We start from the raw sequence: 21,657 nt of genomic DNA on the forward strand, positions 1-21,657 counted from the left end.
TAAGGGAAAAATAGACTAGAAGTCTCTTAATTTTAATCCAACTAACATATTTTTTTACTGTTGTGTAATTATTTCTTAACGTTTTTAATGGCTTTGCCTCCATAAAAAGTAACCTCTCACCTCATGAAGACCTGTATACATGTCTTCAGTTAAATGAGGCCTGTAGCTTTGTTGTCTTGCTGTTTGCATGCTGCCTCAGTCCATCAAAGATGGCCTTTAGATAAGGCCTTGGAAAACAAAAATGTTATGAATTTAGACGTTTAACTTTCATCCCCTCACGGGTGACGTGGGAAAAGCTGCTTGTCAAAAGAAATGTGCTTTCTTACGTAACGTGCATGAGAGCAGCAGCAGAGCACCACAACCCTTAACCTTAAGAAGACAAAGGCAGTTGTCACACTTTATTTTACTGACTTTTTATTTGATCTCAAACCACCAGTCATGTTGTTACAAGGCACGACAAAGAAGGAGATGAAATAATAATTACCTGGTTTTTTTTTATGGCATCGTTCAAAAAGAGAAGAAATATTAACTTTGTGTACAAAACAAAGACAAGATAAAACGTGCAACATTGTGAGATTAAGAGTTGCTTCTCATCTAACTGTCTGCAAGAAAAAGCCAATCATTTTATTTCTCAAAATATCAAACAATTTCTTTAATTTAAGTTGGATTAAAAAAAATGTAAGCAAATGAACATAATTTGTGGAAACGTCAACATTTTAGGCAGTTTTAATAATACTTCCAGTAATGCCTGCAAGTGAATATGAGTCTGATAGGTGGTGAGAGTAGTGTGGGTGTGGGGGATTCAACTCTTGGGACACCAAAACTTAACATTAAAACTTGAGTGTTTTGAAGTCTGAATAAGTGACCAAGTTGCTGTTTCTTTCATTCATTCAGGGCAGAATTCTGCATAAGCAATATCCCACTAAATGTTCTTGTGTGTTGGCAAAAACCAGGCACCGACAGCCATCATACAGAAGAACCAGACACACAGGGTCCGACTGTATGAACACAACATCACGGTCACACGGTCCGCATCCCAGGGTAAAAACAGCTAGAATTATAATTACCCGTCACTGTCACTATTACTGTATGTAAGGACTCAACTGACAACTCCTGTCTATGAAGTTTGGACCCACTGGCAGATAGGTTCTTCAATATAAATGTAAATACATTTATATAAATATATATATTTAATTATACACACACATAAAAATATATATATATATATTTATACACACATATAAAAAAATTATAAATATATATATAATATATATATATATACACATGTGAACTAAAACTCTGGGCTCTTCAGTAGTATAAATAATAGAAGCAGTTACCGCAACCATGAGGGGAAGACAATGACATTTCTGTCATGCTGTCTGCAGTCTTCTTTTAAAAACACATCAATCATTATGCTGTCTCTCAAGAAACAAACAATGGGAAAAAACGTTTTGGTTTTCACAAGGACATCTATTACATGTCAAACAGTTCCTCAGCAGTAATAAAGAAAAGTCAGGACACCCAATGACCAAAATAGGTATGACTTTATTTTTTTTCCAAAACTGCTGCATAACAAACTAAAATCAATATGAAAACACACAATACAAAATAAAAACAACACTTCAGCATTGCTCACAATGAGAACAAACATCAGTTTGGATTGTGGATCTACAGTGAGTAAAAAAATCATTCACAAGGTTGCGTGTTGAGCTAGAAAAGCTCGGATTCTCTGCAGGAGCTCTTTCTTCACACTGTCTGGCACAAGTGCTGCATGGGAGAGGAGAAAGAGTTGATATATCAGGATACAGACGTGCATAATCATGATTAAACTTAGAAAACATTGTTTATGACATTGTTGTAGTGGACTGCATTATGTTGTTAGGTGTTTTTGCTTTTCCATATGTGTAAACCAGATAACACCGTTCGGTGTAATGCAGTACAACTACAACAGCACACATGACTCCAGTCTCAACAAAACCTGAACATTTTACATACTTTTTTTGTAAAAACACGGGTCAACAATTTGCTGTTTACAGAGAAGTTCTGACTGAGAGAAATTATAAAAGGTTAGTAAAACGCTATAATATTAGCATCTTTAGTGAAATTGCACCTTTTTCCCCCGACATTTTTGATGTACTGCACCATGTAAATCAACTTTTATTGAGTAGGAATCTCCTTCCTGTTCAGAAACATGTCAGAAGAGGAGCCACTTGCAGTTTACAGCTGAGAAAAGATATTACATATAAAAATACTGTTTAAATAAAACTGTCAGTACTATTAACCTCTTAAATGTCCCCATACGTGTCCCCATTCAGAAATGTAATAGAATTTTTTTTGGATAGGTAGCTAAAGTAGTTAAAGTTTTGAAAAGTCCATCGGTCTCACATGATCACAAACATATTCTTCTCCAGCTCTTTACGAAAGCTATTTCATGTTTACAATGGCTGAAATATTCCATGTTTCTTATGGCTGCACCGTTCTGTCAAATGGTAATATTTGTTTTTCACAACGATTTTTTATTTTTGTTTTTAAATGATTAATTTCGTATTTAGTATTTTAGCTTTCTTGCATTACTTATCACTTGAATTTCTCTTCGTCGGTTCAATAAAGCTGATCACATCTCATTCTAGATGTCTTGAGCATTATTTCATCCACGTCTCCAATATTTGGCATCTTTAGAAACTTTGGGATCTCCACTCGAATTAAAATACATTTCTGTGGGTTTAACCAAAGTTTGGCGGGTGTTTGTTTTCTTGAGCAGATCATATACTCTTTCCTTTGTTTATCGGTTTAGTCTCTCTCTGTTTTTATGTTTAATTGTACAGCTTTGTTTAGATTGTTTTTATATTTTAAAGTTGTTTGCACTTTTATTGTATTTCTAAGTTCAGAAGCCCAGGAAGACTTCTAATAAGGATCCTTAAAAGAACAACAATAAAGCTGATGCAGCACATTAACAGCACATCTACTTCAGTATGATTATTATTTCTGTACTTCTTCCACCCCCTGTTGTTGTGTTTGCATATGCAGATCTGTACCTCTGCCTTTTGGTGTGACTTCTGTGACCAGGTCCTCCACTGTGACATGCTCCAGACCCTTTTCTTTGATCACATCTGCACAAAAAATATTAATCAATAATCCAGTTTCACGAAAGTCTCGTTACACACACACAAACACAAATACCATACCTTTGCAGTGAGCTTTCAGCTGATCCTTCCATCCACACTCCACCAGCTTTGCCCTGAGCAATTCTTTCAACCTGCAGCCACACATTTACATTTAATTTACATTATTTCAACATCTAAATAGCCACTGCTATCTCTAAATGCATTAATGGCCAAAATCAGTGAGGAGAAAACCTCGACTCACCGCTCCCGTTCCCCCATTTCTATCAGCTTCTGGTTTATTGCAACCCTCATCTGGGAGTCTTTGCTCATGATCTGTCTCAAGTCAAACACAAACAGTAGCAGTTTCCGTTTGGATTCAACAGGGGGAATGTAGCTACGAAAAAAATGTTTTATTTTGCTAGCTATCAGGTGGACGTTACCTTTTGTCGAGATGGCTCAGCTGGGGAACACACGGTCCCTTCACACAACCGTACCGTCTTAAAACGTTAAAAAGCTTAACGGTTCCGCTTTGCCAGACGTTAATTCTCACAAACAAACAACGTCATTGCTAAAGTTAAAACCTGGTATTCAGATAGTGCACTTTACCTCCACGTAAATGCGTTTTTGTTAGGACGACTATAATTTTAAAACATTTATTTGAACGCGTTGAGAGAGATACAAGAACTCGACCTCCCATGAGCGCCCGGGCTTGTCGTGTCCGCAGTCAAATCACTCCGGGTGCGTCAAAACAGGAAACGTGTTCTTCAACAGCATTTTCTTGCTTCACATCAACTTGTGAACAAGCCTGTCACAATTAAAAGACATGGCTGCGTCGAATTATTCATTGAAGGTCAACAGAGAGCTGTTGGACCCAAACTTTGAAAGTTACAGGTTATCTCTGGACGCCATACCAACGTACAACGTTGAGCTGGATGCTGGTGAGAGAAACTAACTTAACAGTACAGTTAGCAAGTGTGCTAGCCTAGCACTGATGATACCATACTGACAGCTGAGTTATCACGTCTGTCACAGCTGTAAGCAAAAAATAAGTAGCACGCTTAGTTATTTGACTTGTTTATGCCAAGTAATAACATTGAAAGCTGCTCTAGCTGTAGCCCAGTTGAGTCTCCCTAAGAAGAGTAGTTTTAACATAATTATTCACATAACTATCCTTTTTTAAATTTTATTCACTGCAGATTATCTTGATGACAACAATGTTTACATAACATACGAACATAACTTCATGTTTTTTTATATATATATCCTATATTTAAAGGAATATTTCCATCCTCAAAATGATAATTTGTATATTATTATTCACCTTGTTCACTTGGATTCTTGAATGAATGTTTGTTTTTCTGGCATGCCTCCAGTAAAAACAAAAAATAAAAAGTAGTAAAGATTCTTGATGAATTGAGGTAAATGGGGTCCACGTTGAACAACAGCAAAACTATTACACTGCTAGCACACAATGTATGAGCAATCACATTGACCAAGAGTGCTATTTTCTAGATCCTTTTAAAATGGAATTAAATTCCCCAATATTCATCAGTTCTGACAATTTCAGGTCCTTCTGTATATTATTCCAGAAATAATGGGCAGCGTATAGCTTTATATTTCTAATTATGTTATAACCCTGGGGACCAACATCTGTATATTGTACAAGCACAATATTGTGTAGCTGTCTACCTAAAGCAGTCTTAGGGAGGAATTTATATTGTCCACATTGTGGAAAATTCACTTTAGCTTCACCGCACAGTATTAAAAACAACCCAAGATGAAAACATGAATCCATGTATGAAATATAATTAAAAACAGAGAGGGGCTAGTGGCAAGATTTAGTTTGTGAAGAAGGCATAAAGAGGCAACACATGCATTTATTATTGAAAGACCTGCTTTTACTTGTCTATAACGGCTCACTGAGATTTATAAAGTACCAATATTTAAAACACACACACAATAGCAAAGGTAAAAGGTATAGTGAATGAATCTCAGTCAAGACATGAAAGTAAGGTACAAGTAGACAAATGTAATCGGATAATAAAAGAAAGATAGAGAGGGATGTGCTGGTATGTTTTTACATCCACTTCATCAACGACTACAGAAATGCATTTTTACAGGAGTCCTTAATTAATACAAAGTAGGTTCAAACACGTTAAACCTTTCTGACATGCATATCTCACGGTAATTAAGTGGCTTTTAAATCATTTTATTCTGTTAATTATGTGAAAATGGCAATCTCACAATCTGCTAACTCTGCAGATTATTCCAAATCCCGGACGCAAAGTAGAAGCAGGCCTTTTTCAGATGGAGGTCTGCGTGGGGAGATTACATCCAGTACAGGCCTGCCGTATGTGAGGGGAGTTTACCCAGCATGGCCTTGTACACAAATGGAGTTGTTGGTTATAAATCGTAAAGCCCTGTGGTATACAGAATCTAAAAGGAGGAGTTTATAACTGAAGTTATATTAACAAACAAAAAAAGTAAATGTGGTCAATTTCTGTTTCATTTTTATGCCTCATTCTAACCATTTGCGTTTTCCTCTCTGCTGCAGCTGTGGAGGAAGTGAAGTTGAAGGATACCCAGTACACCCTGGAACATATGCGTGCTTTTGGCATGTACAATTACCTCCACTTAGACCCTTGGTACGAAGACAGCGTTTTGTTTGTGGACTGCGAAGGAAGGGTCCTCAGTCTCACCGTCACTCTGGTAAGCTTTTCAACCCTCCTGGTTTTTCTTGGAAGCCCTCGTATCCAGGTAATCACATATTAAATACTTAAAGTTACCTAATTGGCAACATATACCTCCACCTAATGTCTATGAAGCAAATCCCTGTTTAGTTATTCTTCACGTCACATAAAATGGTTGTAATTCTGAAGGTTGTGACAGTGGAGTTGTTGGTGGGCTTTAATGCATCTGACACACCAGCAGGTGGTGACCAAATACTTGTGTATTCGCAGCATTGGTCCACGATGCATGTATTATTCTTATTCTTATTCTTATTCTTATTATTATTCTTATTATTCTTATTATTATTATCATTATCATTATTATTATTATTATTATCATTATTATTATTATTATTATTATTATTATTATTATTATTATTATTATCATTATTATTATTATCATTATTATTCTTATTCTTATTCTTATTCTTATTATTATCATTATCATTATTATTATTATTATTATTATCATTATTATTATTATTATTATTATTATTATTATCATTATTATCATTATTATTATTATCATTATATCATTATATTATTATTATTATTATTATTATTATTATATTATTATTATTATTATGTCTTGCAGGTGATTTCAAGAGAAAATCATCTTTGCAAAGATTCCACAATATTAGCATTTTACAAGCTGCAGTATTAATTTTGCTCATTATAATTCCACTAAATTGCTTTAGATGCTCAATTGGAGACAATTAGAGAGGGAGTGGGAGTCTCAGTATTCACGGGAAGTTTTTAATCCATCTTTTGTCCATCGTATGAGTCGGCACAGAAGCTAAAGTTCTGGATGAGCTCTCTCAATTATGTGGTTAATCACAGGAGTTATTACATAATTGACTCAAGGTACTAATTTAGGTTTATTAACCAAGATGGCGAAGATGAGGCGCAAAATCAGCCCGATGACCTTTTCATCAGAGACTTCTTTTCTGACCATGATTAGAGATAATTGGTGCCACATCAGTGTTTTTATGTCAGAACTGGCCTGAATGATGATCACCAGGCTGTAATCCTGCGAGACAGCATTTCTGTCTTTCAGTGGCATCATTACGTGACTCTTTATGAAAATGTGTTACTGAAATCCTAATTACAATCATCACATGATAATTATTATCCCTGACGAGACTTTGTGCGTACATTTGCAGGGCGGTTCACACTCTGTTCGGGGCATTATCTGCACAGATGCTGGAGCAAAATGATCTCAAAGGCTCATACATTAGGTAGCGATATAATACGCAATGTCACGCTCCATGGCAACAACAGGGCAGCTGCTGCATAGTCCTTTTTGAAACATTGTTACTTCACGCAATGAGTAATTGATGCTCATGTGGCATATCTGTCTATTGCTAATAAGGCTCTGAGAGACGATATGAAGCCAAGTCACATGGGCGGCCACATGACAGCTGGTAACTTCGTCTCTCCTTGAGGAGTGCGTGTTGTTTTCATGTTATTCGGCTCTTATGTTGAAGGTATCTTCTTGTGGCCTTTCAACAATAAAGAATATTATGGAAATCATGGTTTGCTGTATGTTTTTATCAGACGCTAATCTCAGAATGTTCCTCTAGGATTAGAGGGCCTGTTCAATGTGAAACCTTTCTGTTCTTCTCTACTTCAAAGCCTTCTCTTATTAAGGGTCTGTATTCCTCAGTTTTACTGTACTTTACTCGATTGATCTATTTGTTGATGAGCATACACTTTTGATAACTTGAGTAACCTTTGAAGCAAAAAAGGCCAAATCATATTCCAGCTACTCAAAGGTGAAGTGTTGCTGTTTATCTTTGTCACGTATGTCTGTAAATTACTGTCTTTGGGTTTTGGATTGTTGGTCAGACAAAACAAGCAATTTGAAGACTTTACTTTTGTCTGCGAGAAATTCTAACGTGCATGTTTTTTATTCTTTATTGACATTTCATAGATCAAAGGAATCGTCTTATTCAATTAAGCAAGAAAATAATTGTTAGTTTATTCTGATCTGATTGCTTCCTGCAAATGAATAATCAAACCTAGTTTAGATTTATGGCTGGGCAATAATTCAATGTGATAATTTAGCGTCTTTCAATGGAATCATGTCGTTATGAAATCATATATCGAGATATCGTGAGACACAATTAGGTTGTCTAAATTGATAATAACAAGCACATACTAACTGAAACTTCTCTGAAAATGTGATCAAGCGCAGTTAAATCTAACATTTTCCTAATCCGAGTGCTCTATATTTGTGTGTATGCATGTCAACAAAGTGTATAACTGGAGACATATATTTAACTTTTCTCTATAATTTCACTTGACACTTGTTAATTTTGCACTTTAGTTTTTAAGTAAATGAGAAAATACTTTTAATTTGTCATGTATTTAACTCACAGGAGTATCAGAAACAGGCTTTACCATGTGGTTGTATCATATAGACTATTAGTTTGTTGAAAACATGATATATCATGATATGAAAATACATTTATTGGGATAGAAGATCTTGTCCATATCGCACAGCCCTACTTAGATTGATGTAGAGACAGTTCTATGTATCGGCCTGTTTTGTGGATACAGTACTGACTCTGTTGCGTTGTGATCCAGGACACGGCCCTGGGGAAGCCGAGAGAGGTCTACCGTTTAACCACTGACTCCAGCCGGTGTGAGGATCGTATTTGTGCGTCTCTCAGCCTCACCTCAGCGACCTGGGCGGCTCTCTGTGATGGCGCCGGCCAACTGTACCTTCTCCGCACCGGCAAGAGGGGAGATGGCTCCCATATGAAGTGGGAAGTAAGTATACAAGCTCAATTTAGGGCTTTAATTAAGACACAAGCACATCTTCAATAGGATATCAGTTGTGATGTAATCTCAGTCAATGTGAAGGTAAAAGAGCAGTAACTATCCATGACCCCTGTTGGTGACTACATGGAAGTGCAGCAACAAAGATTGAACATGCTACTTAAAGTCTCTCTTATCTCCATACATTAGTCTAAGTTGAAAATGAAATCTAAAATTGACATGATCACTTTCCCAAAAGACGTCTACAGAGATCCTGCACACTGCATGCTAACGGTGAGGTTGTAATGTCACTTGATACGGCCAGGATTGGGGGATATTGTGATGTTTTGAGTGTCCAAAGCCAGCAGCAACAGGTGATCTAATCTTTGACTCACTGAATAACGTCATCAAAGTCCCCCAGGAGCAGAATGTTATTAAAACCATTATTATTATTATTATTATTATTATTAATATTATTATTATTATTATTATTATTATTATTATTATTATTATTATTATTATTATTATTATTATTATTATTATTATTATTATTATTATTCTGACAGATGAGTTTGTCCATGCCAGAAGACACTTTTGCTGGTGACAACAAACCAACATTTGACATTTTTATCTCATTTCTAAAAATCTTAGGTGGCTGGTAAAATAATTGGAGGATATTTTATGTTTCTCTGAACGCCAATAAAGCCCATGACAACATCAACAATGAATCAATCTTATTGTTATTAGCGAGCCTGACGCAGCGTATTCCTCTGTGGCTCCATTATTGTTGTTATTATTATTATTAAAAACACATCACTGAGCCTCACTGTTGCACTGGGTGACATGTTCATTCATTATGATGAACTCTAGAGGGAGAAAAAGAGATTCATGTAAGACTCAAGGTTCATTCGTAGTTATGTACTGTATGAAAGAGTTAAAGGAGTGTGTGTGTGTGTATACATTTTGGTAGAAAAATCAATAGAAATGCATAAAAATTTCACAATCAACGAAGCCAAGCAACCAGAGGTTTAGAAATGCAGTCTATAGTCTTTAAATGTGCTCTGGCATTATGTCAAGTGTTTCAGCACTTTAGTTTATAAAGCTACGCCGGTCTTTGTAAATTGGCTTGTAGTAGTGAGGGATCAAGCCTTTGATAAGATGAGTCTTTGTGCACTTTATCCTGTTAACAGGCTGCAGCTGGGATTGGCTACACATGAGAGTTCACTCCCTGAACCAGCACACTTCATGCAATTCTGAAATCAAAGTTCAAAAGTGGGATCCGTAATGAAGATTCAAGCCCTCGAGTCAGTAACTTCCAATGTTCTTATTTGAAGTTTCAGCAATCAGGGATCCCTGCCAAGCCATATTGGATCTTTCCTGTGCGTGTGCGTGTGCGTGTGCGTGTGCGAAAGACTGACTCATAAGCCAGGTCTTTTTATGCAGGCACATTAAAGTGGGGCTTCTCAGCATCACATATCTTCAACCAGACAACTGTAGACACTGATGGAGAAAGACGGGTTTGAATTCTAATTGTATTGATAAAATAAAGGCAAACATCTCCTCTAAAGTGCAGTTATAGATTATTAAATTTAACCTTTGAGTAAGGGTCAGTAATAAGGAGCGCTCCTTATTAAATTAGAAAATACTATAGTCTGTCGATGTCCATTCATTGCCATCGCCAAGGAGGTAATGAATAGACATTTTTGTCGTTTCAGGACGGGAGGGTGATCTTTACGGGGTGATAGCAGGGAAGGTTTGTTTGTTTGTATGAAACGTGGTGGAAGGGCGAGCATGGGCCATGGAAGATCCGTAAAGTTTAGAGCGAATCTCAATCCCGTTGTGGATACACGCATCAAGTGTCACTTTCGTTTACATTGCGAGATGGGGCATTTGTACAGCAGTGCAAGTTCCTGACATGGAAAATCCAGAGAAACAACTATCAACGTGTTGTTTAAACTTTCGGACAAATAGAATACAACATCTTCTTTACTCGTGCACACACACCGAAGTCGGAAGTACGAAAGTGGGATCGTCCAAGGAGCACGTGAACGCAGCGTTGGCCTTGGCGGAGGTCTGTGCTGTCCTCGTGCCATTCTAGTTTTATATCACTTTGTCGCAGATTACCACATCTGGCTCTTACTTGTATGGAAACTTAAAGATTTATTGTATTAATCAGCATTAGTGCAGTCAACACATTATTTCAACTGCATCCTGTTAAAACGTTTGTATTTGTTGATCCTGTACTCGTAGCCACTGTTCAGTGAAGACACGGGGGAGCCTTCCACCGTCCTCCACAGCATCTCTCACGTCAAGGATGGAGTCCACACCATAGAGGTCCTGCTGCTCCGCATCCAGAAAGACCCACAGGAAACCAAAGGAAGTGGATACTCTGTGTCTCTTGAGTGGATCACCGTCGCCAACACTGCAGGACACGGTGGGTGGTGCACTGGCTTATCATCAGTTTAGTAATTGAGCATGAAGTAAAATAAGAGAAGACAACTGTGCCATACATAATAAGGTCTGAATTAGGATATACATTTCAAGTCTGTTAATTAATTGTCATGTTAATTTTTACAACGTACATATCCCGCTGTGGACAGAAATCCTTGTTAATTTAACTATAGAAGGAAGTTGGTCATGGTCTGCCATTAATGATTAGGTCTCAGATGAGATGAGTGTACTCTGAAGCAAACATTGACAAGAAGAATCTTCATTAATGTACTTGGCACTTGCTAAGAAAGAAAGAAAGAAAGAAAGACACCCTGAATAATTATTCAAAGATTGAATCAGAAGCAGCCTTTGGAAAGTGCCTTCCTCGTTAAGTTGGATTTAAAGATGCAGCCCTTTGATATCTGCGAGCTGTAGAATAATGAAGTGTTTGTATAGTGTCTCAGTGGCTTTACAATTGTATCTGAGTAGCACTGTCGAGGGGAACGCCAGTCTCCAAAATCAATTTAGTCATGTATACGTTTAAACTGCCTCCACTCCACCCCTTCCTACCAAAGACCTCTTTTTTTGGAGGGGGTACAGGGGATCTTTAGGGGGCATAGCAGGTCAAAACCTTGGTCTGTTTGCCCCAAACTGCATGGGATTAGCATACAGTGAGCATGACTCGTGAATGTCTTGAATGTCAGCCGGGCCGGCCGGTTAAACCTCTGCTGTAATTAGATACTAATTGATTTGCCTTAAGTTATTTTCAGTGCGAGGTATTGTCGTAGTAATGTTAGCCCTATGGTTGTTACAAAGTAGTGCTGGGCCATATGGCCAAAATCTTCCATTCCAAAGTAGATCATTTCATACCTCGACAAAGATCTAAATGTTTTCTATGTGTACATGCATTCACACAAATATGGGTTTATCCGGTTAAGACAATATTTAGATTTAACTGGGGTCCAGTTTGTTAATAATGACATTTAACTGAGTGGTAATTTAAAGTTTGATGTAAAACAAAAACCTACAATCTTCAAATGATATTCCCTCCAGATATTTCACATCTGTTAGCCTGTGCTTGTTATTATCATTTTAGACGTGCATCATGATATCTCGATATATGATTTCATCATGATAAATGATCATATTGAAATATCGCCCAGCCCTGTTAGAAAGTAGAGTAGAGAGCTTTAAAGGGCACTTTGTTTTATAGTCAAATGAACAATTAATCCAATTAATACAACAATAACAATACAAAAAGTGCATATTATAGAAAACATTGAAATAAAGCAACAGAAAACAGAAAGCAGAGACATTTTGTTCAAAGAGCTGACGGATGTTCATCATGCTGTAGTTCCTCTCTGTCAGTTTAATGGAAGACCAGATTTACTTATTTATCAACTTTCCACATGCAGGTGAGGATAAGAAGTATGAGGTGAAGAAGAGGAGGGTCCTCAAAGGGAAGTCTGTGCCTCACTACGCAGCCGTGGAGCCGAAGGGGAAGGGCCTGATGGTGGCCTCGGAGAAACCGTTCGCCTTCACACATGTGGACGGTCGTCCCGTGGAGCTGCCTGATCCAGAGCCCATGGAGGTGGAGAAGACAGGTGGGTCAGAGGAGCTGCTGAGAAATCTGCCAGCACACTGTTAGAAAGTTATTTTTTTATTTAATTTGATAATAAGGCAGAGCAAGTGGGCTTTGTCTTCTTATTTCAAATGTGAAAAGAGAAAATGTTAGAAACCAAAGTTCTCCAGCAAAGTCGTTTTAAAGCTGCAGTAATTATGTTTTGGCACGTGAGAGGAGCGCCGCAGCAAGAGGAAAACACTCGCTCTGACATGTTATCTCTTTATAAAGTTCTTATGGGTACTCTGTTTACTATTTACTAATTCAGCAGACACTGAATAATGGACTTAAATCTGTCGAGAAACGTAAATGATCTCCGGCAGCTCCACCTTGGAAACGTATACTCTGAATATCTGAATGTTTTGCTGCTTAACGCTCCACTTCCTTCACCAGCTAGTTGCTACCCGTGTCTCTTTAGCGTGTGCTTTCCGTTTGGTCGTGTACATCGGGTTTATCAAAGCTTTTTGTTGTTGTTGTTGTTGCTGAAAACAGTTGCCTGCTGCTTCTGTGAACATAATTCCTGCAATGAGCTAAAAGGGGCCGATAGGTTTCTTCGAGCTGCAGGGTTTGGTGATTATTCTCTTTGGTCTTCATGATGAGCGACACCTTTCACTTTACACGTTTTCCATTTGAGCCATTGTTATCGTAAACACACTGATTAGCAGGTTGTTAACATAAATATTGCGGCATAGGACTAATGCTGAAATGTAATTTTAAAGAGGAAGAAATATGCCCTAATCCACGGGGCAGGGTGTTGCAGAACATATTAATTCCAGGAACTCAAGTGAAGAGTTAAAAATAAAAACCTTCTAATATATATGGGCTACTACGTTATATAAATACACCAAAGGGGTGGATTGACGCAAGTAGTAAAATTTGACACACCAGTGTTGAGGTGAACTCTTGTACATGCAAGTGCTTATTATTATAATGCTGATATTTCTAACTTTTTTCTAAAGAACACAAGTTCAACTGCAGTGTTTTGCTCTGTGCCACTATTACTTTCAGACCGTGGCTCTCTGAGTGCAGAACTCATTTAGAAAGAGTCGTGATGTCACGTCAGAAGATTTGACACAGTCTGACTCATGTTTCACACTCTGGAAGAGGTTTTTGCCATCTTTCTTTTTTTCTTGTTAAGATCACAGTCTGAAACTGGCCACAGAGCAAACCAGCCCGTCTGTAAAACTGTTGAATCAAAGTGAAAAACAAACATCAGCTGCTGTCCTGCCTCCCTATATGAAAGATATGATTTCACCACAGCACTCATCCTTTGACATTTCTGTGATGAGACTATTTCCGGTTAAGATTCATCATGCAGTTGCATCTAGAAAAAAAAAAACTGTTTACTTCTCCTGCTCATTACCTTTCAGAGGCACAAAGTGACTCGTTGGGTTGTAGCCATAGAAACGCCAGAGGAGGCAGCACAATATTCCCAATCAGACTCAACCAGACTGTCAGATCTGCTGGTCTGTGGACTGGATACTTTCCAGGCCATTTATTTCTGCTCGCACTGACGATGTGTTGTCCGTGATTCAACCGCAGCGTAATCTTTCTTCCCTCCCCTGTCGTGTTGAGTGAAGTCTGTGAAAGAGTGAGAATTTTGGATACCCAAAATATTCCTAAATTGACTTTCAGCAGTGTAACTCCGCTTTACTTTTGTATTTGATATGTTGTAACTTTATAACCGTGTTATTGGAATGGTTTTCACACCACCAGAAATTCACAAAACATTCTGTTTCTGAACTAAATCTCGTTTTTATTCCTTTCACTGTTTCTACACACCGTGTGTGTGTGTGCGTGCGTGTGCGCGTGTGTGTGTGTGTGTGTGTGTTGATGGTGCAGTGGCAGCTTTTTTAGCCAATCCTTTTATCAGCGCTCTGCTTTTCTCCTTTTGGAGTGGAAGAAGTGGATTAGATGTCAAGAGAGGAGGCATCTTCAAAGAGGCTTGTAAGTGATGAGAGAGGAGATACAAAGGGGGGAGGAGAGAGGGAGGGGAATTAATGGTGTACTGATGGAGAAGAGGTGCATATTGTATAACACTGTATAGACAGAGAAAGCATCAAATGATTGGTCGGAAAAGTTGCTAAAATACTATCATCACAGGACAACAAAAACACTCCACTTATAAACAAAGAACTGCCCAAAGTCCTAAAGTATGACGATGGATCATTTATGCAAGTGGCTAGTTGCTTTGCTGGCTCGGCATTGTATGTGTCTGTACAGCAGTTTGGCCAACAGAGAAGTTCAAACGATGAACATTGGAAATTTAAGGCGAAGATTGTGAGAGAAATGAAAGATTTGGCAGCTCCTCTCGCCCCTTCTCATTAGTTCCTTTTGTTGATTCAGTCGACAACAAGAGGTGATGATGAACTTGTCTCAGTTCCTCACATCCCTGCCAGATATGGAGCAGGTCTGATGCTTTGGAGCATCACAGTTGCACCGATTTCAGTGCTCAGGCTTTGCCAGTAATCATAGTGTTAAGACAGTACCGGCACAGAGTTTTCTCTATAGGAGCGTCTGTGTCTGTCTGAGTCTGATGATTCAGTTTGCAGTGATCTTTTCCTTCTATTGTTTCTAAATATCCCCATAGTTCTTTCATTGCTTATTCCTGTGAGGCTGGCCTGGGTCGAAGCATCTCTAATTATCTTTCATTTACTTGAACACACTTTAAGGTCAGTATGCTGTCTATGATGAGAAAAACAAAACATTTATCTTTGCTAAAGTTTAAGGACTATTGATATGAGCAAGAAATAAATGATCATTCTTTACTAAAGTATAATCCCTAATGCAACAAATACAAATCCTGCATTCCAAATGTAAGAGTTTTATCAGCTACATTGACGATTATCAAAAGTACTTATTTTGCAATAAATGCCCCTGTGACTGATTATATTATTATATCTGACATTACACTGTTAATACTGACGCATCAATGTGTACGAAGCATTTCACTGTTGTAGCTGCTCGACGTGGAGATAATTTACTTTCTATATAATAGTTTAGTCCAGTAGTTCCCGACCTCGGGGTCAGCTTCCAAAGGGTCACAAGATAAATCTGAGCGAGTGATTAATGAAACTAAGTTCTGCTACTTAAATCTGTATACTCACTTTTCTGTAATCTTTGCTTGAAAAAATATCTTGGTTCATTTTAGTACTTTGAGCCTCGCAACAGTTATTTAAATGAAACAATTTGAGGAGTTAAGTGAGGAAAGAGGTCTTTGGTGGAGCTGCTAACAACTCGTCTGACACATGTGACAAGAGGCTCAACGAGACTTTATTTAGAGCGTCACAATCCAAGCACTGGAAACGCATGATTCAATATTTAGGACAACGTATTGTATTTTATAAGATTAAAAATATGCTTTTATGTATAAACTATAGATGAGGCGTTGCATTAAATGGAAATACTTAAGTACAAGTGGCACAATACGTGGGTAAATGTATGTTTGTTACTTTCCATCACTGATGATAATATTTATTAGCTATTTGCTCGTACCACTCACAGCGACGCCTCAGATGAGGATGAGGGAGATTGTTATCTTCCTCTTTGTATATCCTGTGTGTGAATCTTCATTCTGATCAGCAACGGATGAAAAGGACTTCGCTGATGAAAGAAATACTTTATTTCAGAAATATTTATCAGTGAACAACCTCTGACTTGTTCTTCAAGATGTGACTCAAGCACAAGGCTGCAAAATAGTTTCTGATCAGATTGTTTACTCCATTTATGATTATGTACTTGGCAGCTAGTCATTTGTATCAAGCATCTGTGGACTGTTGGAGAAGTTAAAGAAGAATTGGCTTCTTAACCATGTGGGCAATGGTGAGAACAGATTTGTTCCTCGTTAAAAACAAGAGCAGTGAAGTTTGTGAAAAGCGTCTGTGTAGTTTAGTACCCATGCCTAAACTAATTCAGGGTTTTAAAACATTCACATCTGTGACGTATCAAACAGTAGTTAATGCTTCAGCTGTTACTTTCACAACTAGAGACTTGGAGAGAGCATGCATTCTCTAGTGCTGCACAACCCACTACATATTCTATTAATAGAAAATATAGCATCTGACATGAAACGTATAAATCTACATTATACATATTCAAGTGAGAGCAGCAGCTCATGAGATGAAGTCTTATTTACCATTTCAATCTTGATAAATCCTTTTTTGAAATGGAAAAATGATGAATCAGCACCTGGCTTGGATCCAAAGTAATGATGGGCTGACGTTGCACTACATGTAGTTGTAGATCTGTTAAAAGGGTTGTGAGGTTTCATTCTCACCAGCAGATAAACGAGACTGAATCCTCTGAGATCATCGCTGACCAGGGTAACGAATGACAGCAGTGTGATGATGCTTGTGTATACTATACATATGTAGCTTGTAAAGCCCTGAAAACATGCTTTTTATTATGAGTGATGTGTGAACGCAATTATGTGGACGTTATGGACTTCTCAAAGATTCAAATTCAATGATTCAAAGGCTTTATTGTCATACGCACAAAAGCTCCAGAGAAGTTGTTGGCGATGAACATCTGAACTCCCAGGCTCCTCAATACAACATACAGTACACTGAAGACATGAGGAGGAAGGAAGGAACAAGTTCAAGAGACGTAATGGTGCAAGTAAAATGCTGGAATAAGTCAAATGTATACATATAAAATAGAATAAGAAAACGGACGGTAAAGTTTTAAATACTGTACAGTGGAATAAAAATACTGTAATAATATAGAAATATGTGGAATAAACAGTTTTTACTATAAACATATGTAACGACACTTCACTGAGCTCAGTTCTGTGCAGCTATCAGGGTTTAGAAATATTGTAATCAAAATCAGACAACAGTTACTGTGTTATACAGAAAGAGTCGCTGTCAAAGGAAATCTTATTAATGTACAAAGACGAGATGATTAAGGAGAGAGACTGGAGGGAAATATGAGAACACTTCAGTGAACACACACACACACACACACGGCTTACAGCTAACGTCAGTACAGTTGTTGTTTTTTTAATGAATTGTTGCTTATTTAATGAAGAACATTTGATGCTATGAAGGAATACTTATTTTAAACCACATGTTCAGGGGCTTTAATGCCAGAAGATGAGCAATTTGTTTATAAAAGGGGCAACAATGATGTTAATGCTGCCCACATGATCTCATTCCCTCTAAAATGTTATAGTTAGTTAAATGTACGTTTTCTTCAGATTTAAAAACGGTGATAATTTCAGTTCTCTTGACAGTCCACACAGGTCCATATAAGTGAATTATACCCATTCTGTGAAAGTAATCTGGTAAATATGCAGAATTGAGACCCAATATTGTCTCTTACTGTATATCTATAAGGATTTGATATCATGCTAGAGGCTCAACAAATTCAAGCCTTCAATGGAAAACATTGATTTGTGCCATCCAATACAACTGGTGCTACTTTGACAGATTGGTCTTAACAAATCAATGTGCAATATGGATTTTTGTTATTTTAATTAGTGTATTTTGACATCTGACATTTTCACTTTGATTAAACTGAGTGCTTTGTGTCCAGTTAATCTCAATATGTAAATTAATCAATAAATAAAAAGGACATTTTTATGTATGACTCTGTAACTGCACAGGGCCGTCATTAATTTTAGCACCTTACATTTCTCTCCTATTTGAATTCAGATCCCATTTACTTCTGGCAGCAGACAGCGGAGGACATCACGGTGTGTGTGCGCATGCCCGAGGGTGTCACCAAAGAGGAGGTGCAGTTCACACTGACGGCAGACAACATCAGCCTGGGAGTTCAGAGCTTCCCTCCTTTAATGGAGGGCCAGCTGTACGCGTCTGTAGACCCCGAGGCCAGCACCTGGATCATCAGAGATGACAAAAGGTGTGCAGAGCTTTTGAGTTTTCATTTCAGTATTTACACGAGCAGTGACACAGGAAACCTCACATTACAGAAGTAATTCCGCTTTTGAAAGTGAACGTTTTTCTTATCATTATGAAGAAAAATGTTGATGCACAACAATGTCATTTAGATTGGTTGCCTATATAAGCCTCGCTTTCACGATGCAATCCTGTCTGCCCCCGGGTACGGTCTCCCGGGGAAAATTTAAGTCTCGATTTACAGATCAAACAAAATGCAGCGTGTCCTGTGGAGTGTTGCCATCTCTTTTCCAATGTCACTTAGCCAGCAGCACTACCTCCAGAACTCGCCAGATGACATCATACGCTCATTTGTATATCGGTGATGTCCTCGCACATTCAATTGCATAAAGCTTAGTTATGGCGTCTGTTGCAGTGAGGGAGAGACTGCCTCGAGCAGAGGGCGAGAGTCCGTGCACTGCGATGACTCTGAGCAGCATTGAATTCATTTCCATATAATATATTTGAGTATATTTCTTGCTTTTTCCCCGTTCTAAATAAGTCACTGTGTAAATGTGTTGCTGTGATTGTATGGAATATTGAATGTGCAGTATTAATGCACCAAGATTCAGAAGAACTGAGACGTGTTATGAGCTTAAGTCGGATTAGTTTCACGTACCAGCCTAAGGTATTTTATTTATTTATTTACAGTTTTTAATCTTTATTGAGTGCTCTAGAAAAGCACAAGGAAGTAGTTAACTTGAGTCCCACTAACCTGGACGGCACGTTTTCTCTAGTCATACATCTACTTATTTCACGTAATGTGATATTAGCTGTAGTGGACAATATCCTTCATCTTTAGCAGAATATTCTCCATCTGTTGAGCGTTATTGCAAGAATACGATGATGAAGAAAGTCTGTCGAGTGTGCAAGGCATAGAGTCGTAGGGTTGGTTTCTTCTTTGCCCGTACATGTTCTTTAACAAAAACAAATCACAAAGCGATGTAGCTAAACCTCCTCGTTGTGTGTCCCTGTGACTGGGGTCACGGTGTCCTTGTAGGATGCACAGAATGCAGTGCAGTGCAAATGAGCTGCAAAAACCATGAACATGCACAAGGAAGAAAATGTGTCTTTCTATTATTTAAAAAATGTGAGAAATCATAAAACCCTAAAAGATTAAAAGCTGCTAAATATGATATAATTAGCCTATACTATATTGCTTATATATACACACACTTATTATATACATGTTGCTCTATGAGAGAGTGATGAGAGATGAAAGGTTGATGACAGTATTTAATAAATCATGGAACTGGCCATCAGAACTCAACCCAGGTCCATTATTTCCTGGGTTCTAGGTCTAAGCAGGAGAGACGGGGTCGGTTCAGGACTTGAAGCGAATATGTCTCACCCCTCTCCTCACAGAATGGAACAGTCGGACCGACCCTGTTTCCCCCACCTCCCTGGCAGTGGGCATTGGGGCAGTTAAAAAGCTCTGCGTTGGCAGGCACCAGAGGTGGGGGAGATTTGTTCTGAGATTGTTGCAGTGTCTTAGTTGACACGCATCTACAATGTCTCATGGAGGACAGTGCCTGCGGACTGGTTGAGCTCCAATTATGGCAGAACTGGAACTCAGTGTTACTGCTGAACACCAGGTTCTGGCTGTGGAACAGTGGATCCGCTCTTTTTCTACTTCTTTAAATGACATCCACTCCGACATTCAGTGTTGCTGATCAATAAAAAAAAAAAGGCCATGGGAGTTGAATAATTTTCATAAGCATGGGATCTATTAATCCAGTAGTCAATATGGGTTGAGTCATATCCTCCACTTTAAGACCTTGTGCGTGCGTGTGCAGAATAATGTGGTTCGGATGAAGAACTATGAGGTAGACATGAGTGTCTTTTGTATTTGTTGAGCTTATCTGTTCTAATGTATCAAGGATCAATTTTTACTGACATTTGGTGGGTGATGATTCCATACAGTGCATTTTTCTTTTTGTCTGCTTTTTTGGGTGCTTTGTGCATCTCAGAAAATCATCTGGGGGGTATTGACTGTTTTTTTTCATAGAAACATTAATGTAAAAAAATACAGTTGGATCTGTTTCCTAGAGCTGGGAGAATTGTGTATGTTTGTTGAAGGGTGTCTGCATGCAGACTGCATCTGGATCTCCAACAAACAACAATCCTTTTGTTCGTATTGAGCATGTTTTTCCATACCAATGGGTTTTTCTCTTTATAGACGGATGGCTAAGCAGCATCCTGCTTTCTTTTCACCGGAACTGAATTAAGAAGCTGCTCTTTGTGTCTCTTTCATATCTTTTCATCATATCCCATATTTAGACCTGTTTCATAACATCCGTATGAATTATGTTTTTCTCTGATCACCCATGTTCACATTCTTAGATTGAGGCTGCAACGCGTGCGCATTGCGTCCTGTTGAAGTAAAAGGTCGACTATATTTTTCTGCAGGAAAAATTTCTCTTTTCTGTTGGTAGAATGGAAACCCCAAAGGAATTACATGAAGCCCTGATGAACGCTACTAAAGAGCACCTGTCGGATAAGCCAACATAACGTCCTTGTTCTGTTGTGAACCAAAGTACTTACATTTCTGAGGTGTGAAGTCGTACTTTACACTCTCATCCTGTAGTTTTTCGCATTTTTGTACGTCATGAAAAACAGAAAAGACATTAAGTGAATTAGTACTCATTTCTGTTATTACGGTACATTACAGGTCATTTAGCAGGCGCTCTTATCCAGAGTGACTCGCAGTGAACTAACTACAGGGACGGTCTCCCTGGAGCAGCTCAGGGTTAAGTACCTTGCTCAGGGGTACAATGGTGGCAGCCCTGGTATCGACCCCTGGTTATCTGGTCACCGGTTTATGATTCATTAAATTCTGACGCCAACAAATCTCTTATTGAACCTTTCATCTCCGGACTCTTTCTTATATCGGCAAATAACTATGTAGCAAACATTTAGGTAGCACATGTGTCATTTTTAGCCGTCGCTAACCATCGCTGTTGTTGGTCTCAATGACAAACATCACATCAGCTGTAATTGCTTAATGGCAAAAATTAAACTTTTGGCTGTTGTCTAATTGCCTGAATGAGAATGAACAGAATGAGTCATCTGTTATTTCAATGTCTCGGAGACATTCATTATATTCTGCTACT

General features: G+C 38.2%; 2 protein-coding genes across 4 annotated transcripts in view; one reads left to right on the forward strand and one right to left on the reverse strand.

Annotated features, from left to right (window-relative positions):
• Positions 1-1,525: 1,525 nt before the first annotated feature.
• LOC115015886 (transcription and mRNA export factor ENY2-2-like) lies at positions 1,526-3,852 on the reverse strand. 2 transcript variants are annotated; one of them, XM_029443498.1, is made up of 5 exons: positions 3,545-3,852; positions 3,367-3,437; positions 3,186-3,256; positions 3,036-3,110; positions 1,691-1,767 (listed from the first exon to the last, which is right to left on the reverse strand). In XM_029443498.1, the coding sequence occupies exons 2-5, from the start codon at positions 3,432-3,434 to the stop codon at positions 1,691-1,693; spliced, it is 291 nt and encodes a 96-aa protein (XP_029299358.1). In that variant the 5' UTR covers positions 3,435-3,437; positions 3,545-3,852. The 2 variants fall into 2 exon arrangements, with proteins under 2 accessions (XP_029299359.1, XP_029299358.1); XM_029443499.1 differs by lacking the exon at positions 3,545-3,852 and having other exon boundaries at positions 1,526-1,767; positions 3,367-3,434.
• The window catches only part of nudcd1 (NudC domain containing 1), a 36,386-nt gene continuing 18,549 nt past the window's right edge, over positions 3,821-21,657 (forward strand). The window contains exons 1-6 of one of the 2 annotated variants that reach the window (XM_029443496.1): positions 3,821-4,042; positions 5,659-5,813; positions 8,423-8,608; positions 10,847-11,030; positions 12,442-12,630; positions 18,302-18,509. In XM_029443496.1, coding sequence (XP_029299356.1) covers positions 3,928-4,042; positions 5,659-5,813; positions 8,423-8,608; positions 10,847-11,030; positions 12,442-12,630; positions 18,302-18,509 — 1,037 coding nt within the window. In that variant the 5' untranslated portion in view covers positions 3,821-3,927. Of the gene's footprint in view, positions 4,043-5,371; positions 5,464-5,658; positions 5,814-8,422; positions 8,609-10,846; positions 11,031-12,441; positions 12,631-18,301; positions 18,510-21,657 lie in introns of those variants that run through there. The other variant, XM_029443497.1, reaches the window with a different exon arrangement.

This window comes from Cottoperca gobio, chromosome 11, assembly GCF_900634415.1.
Source record: "Cottoperca gobio chromosome 11, fCotGob3.1, whole genome shotgun sequence".
NCBI classification, from domain to species: domain Eukaryota; kingdom Metazoa; phylum Chordata; class Actinopteri; order Perciformes; family Bovichtidae; genus Cottoperca; species Cottoperca gobio.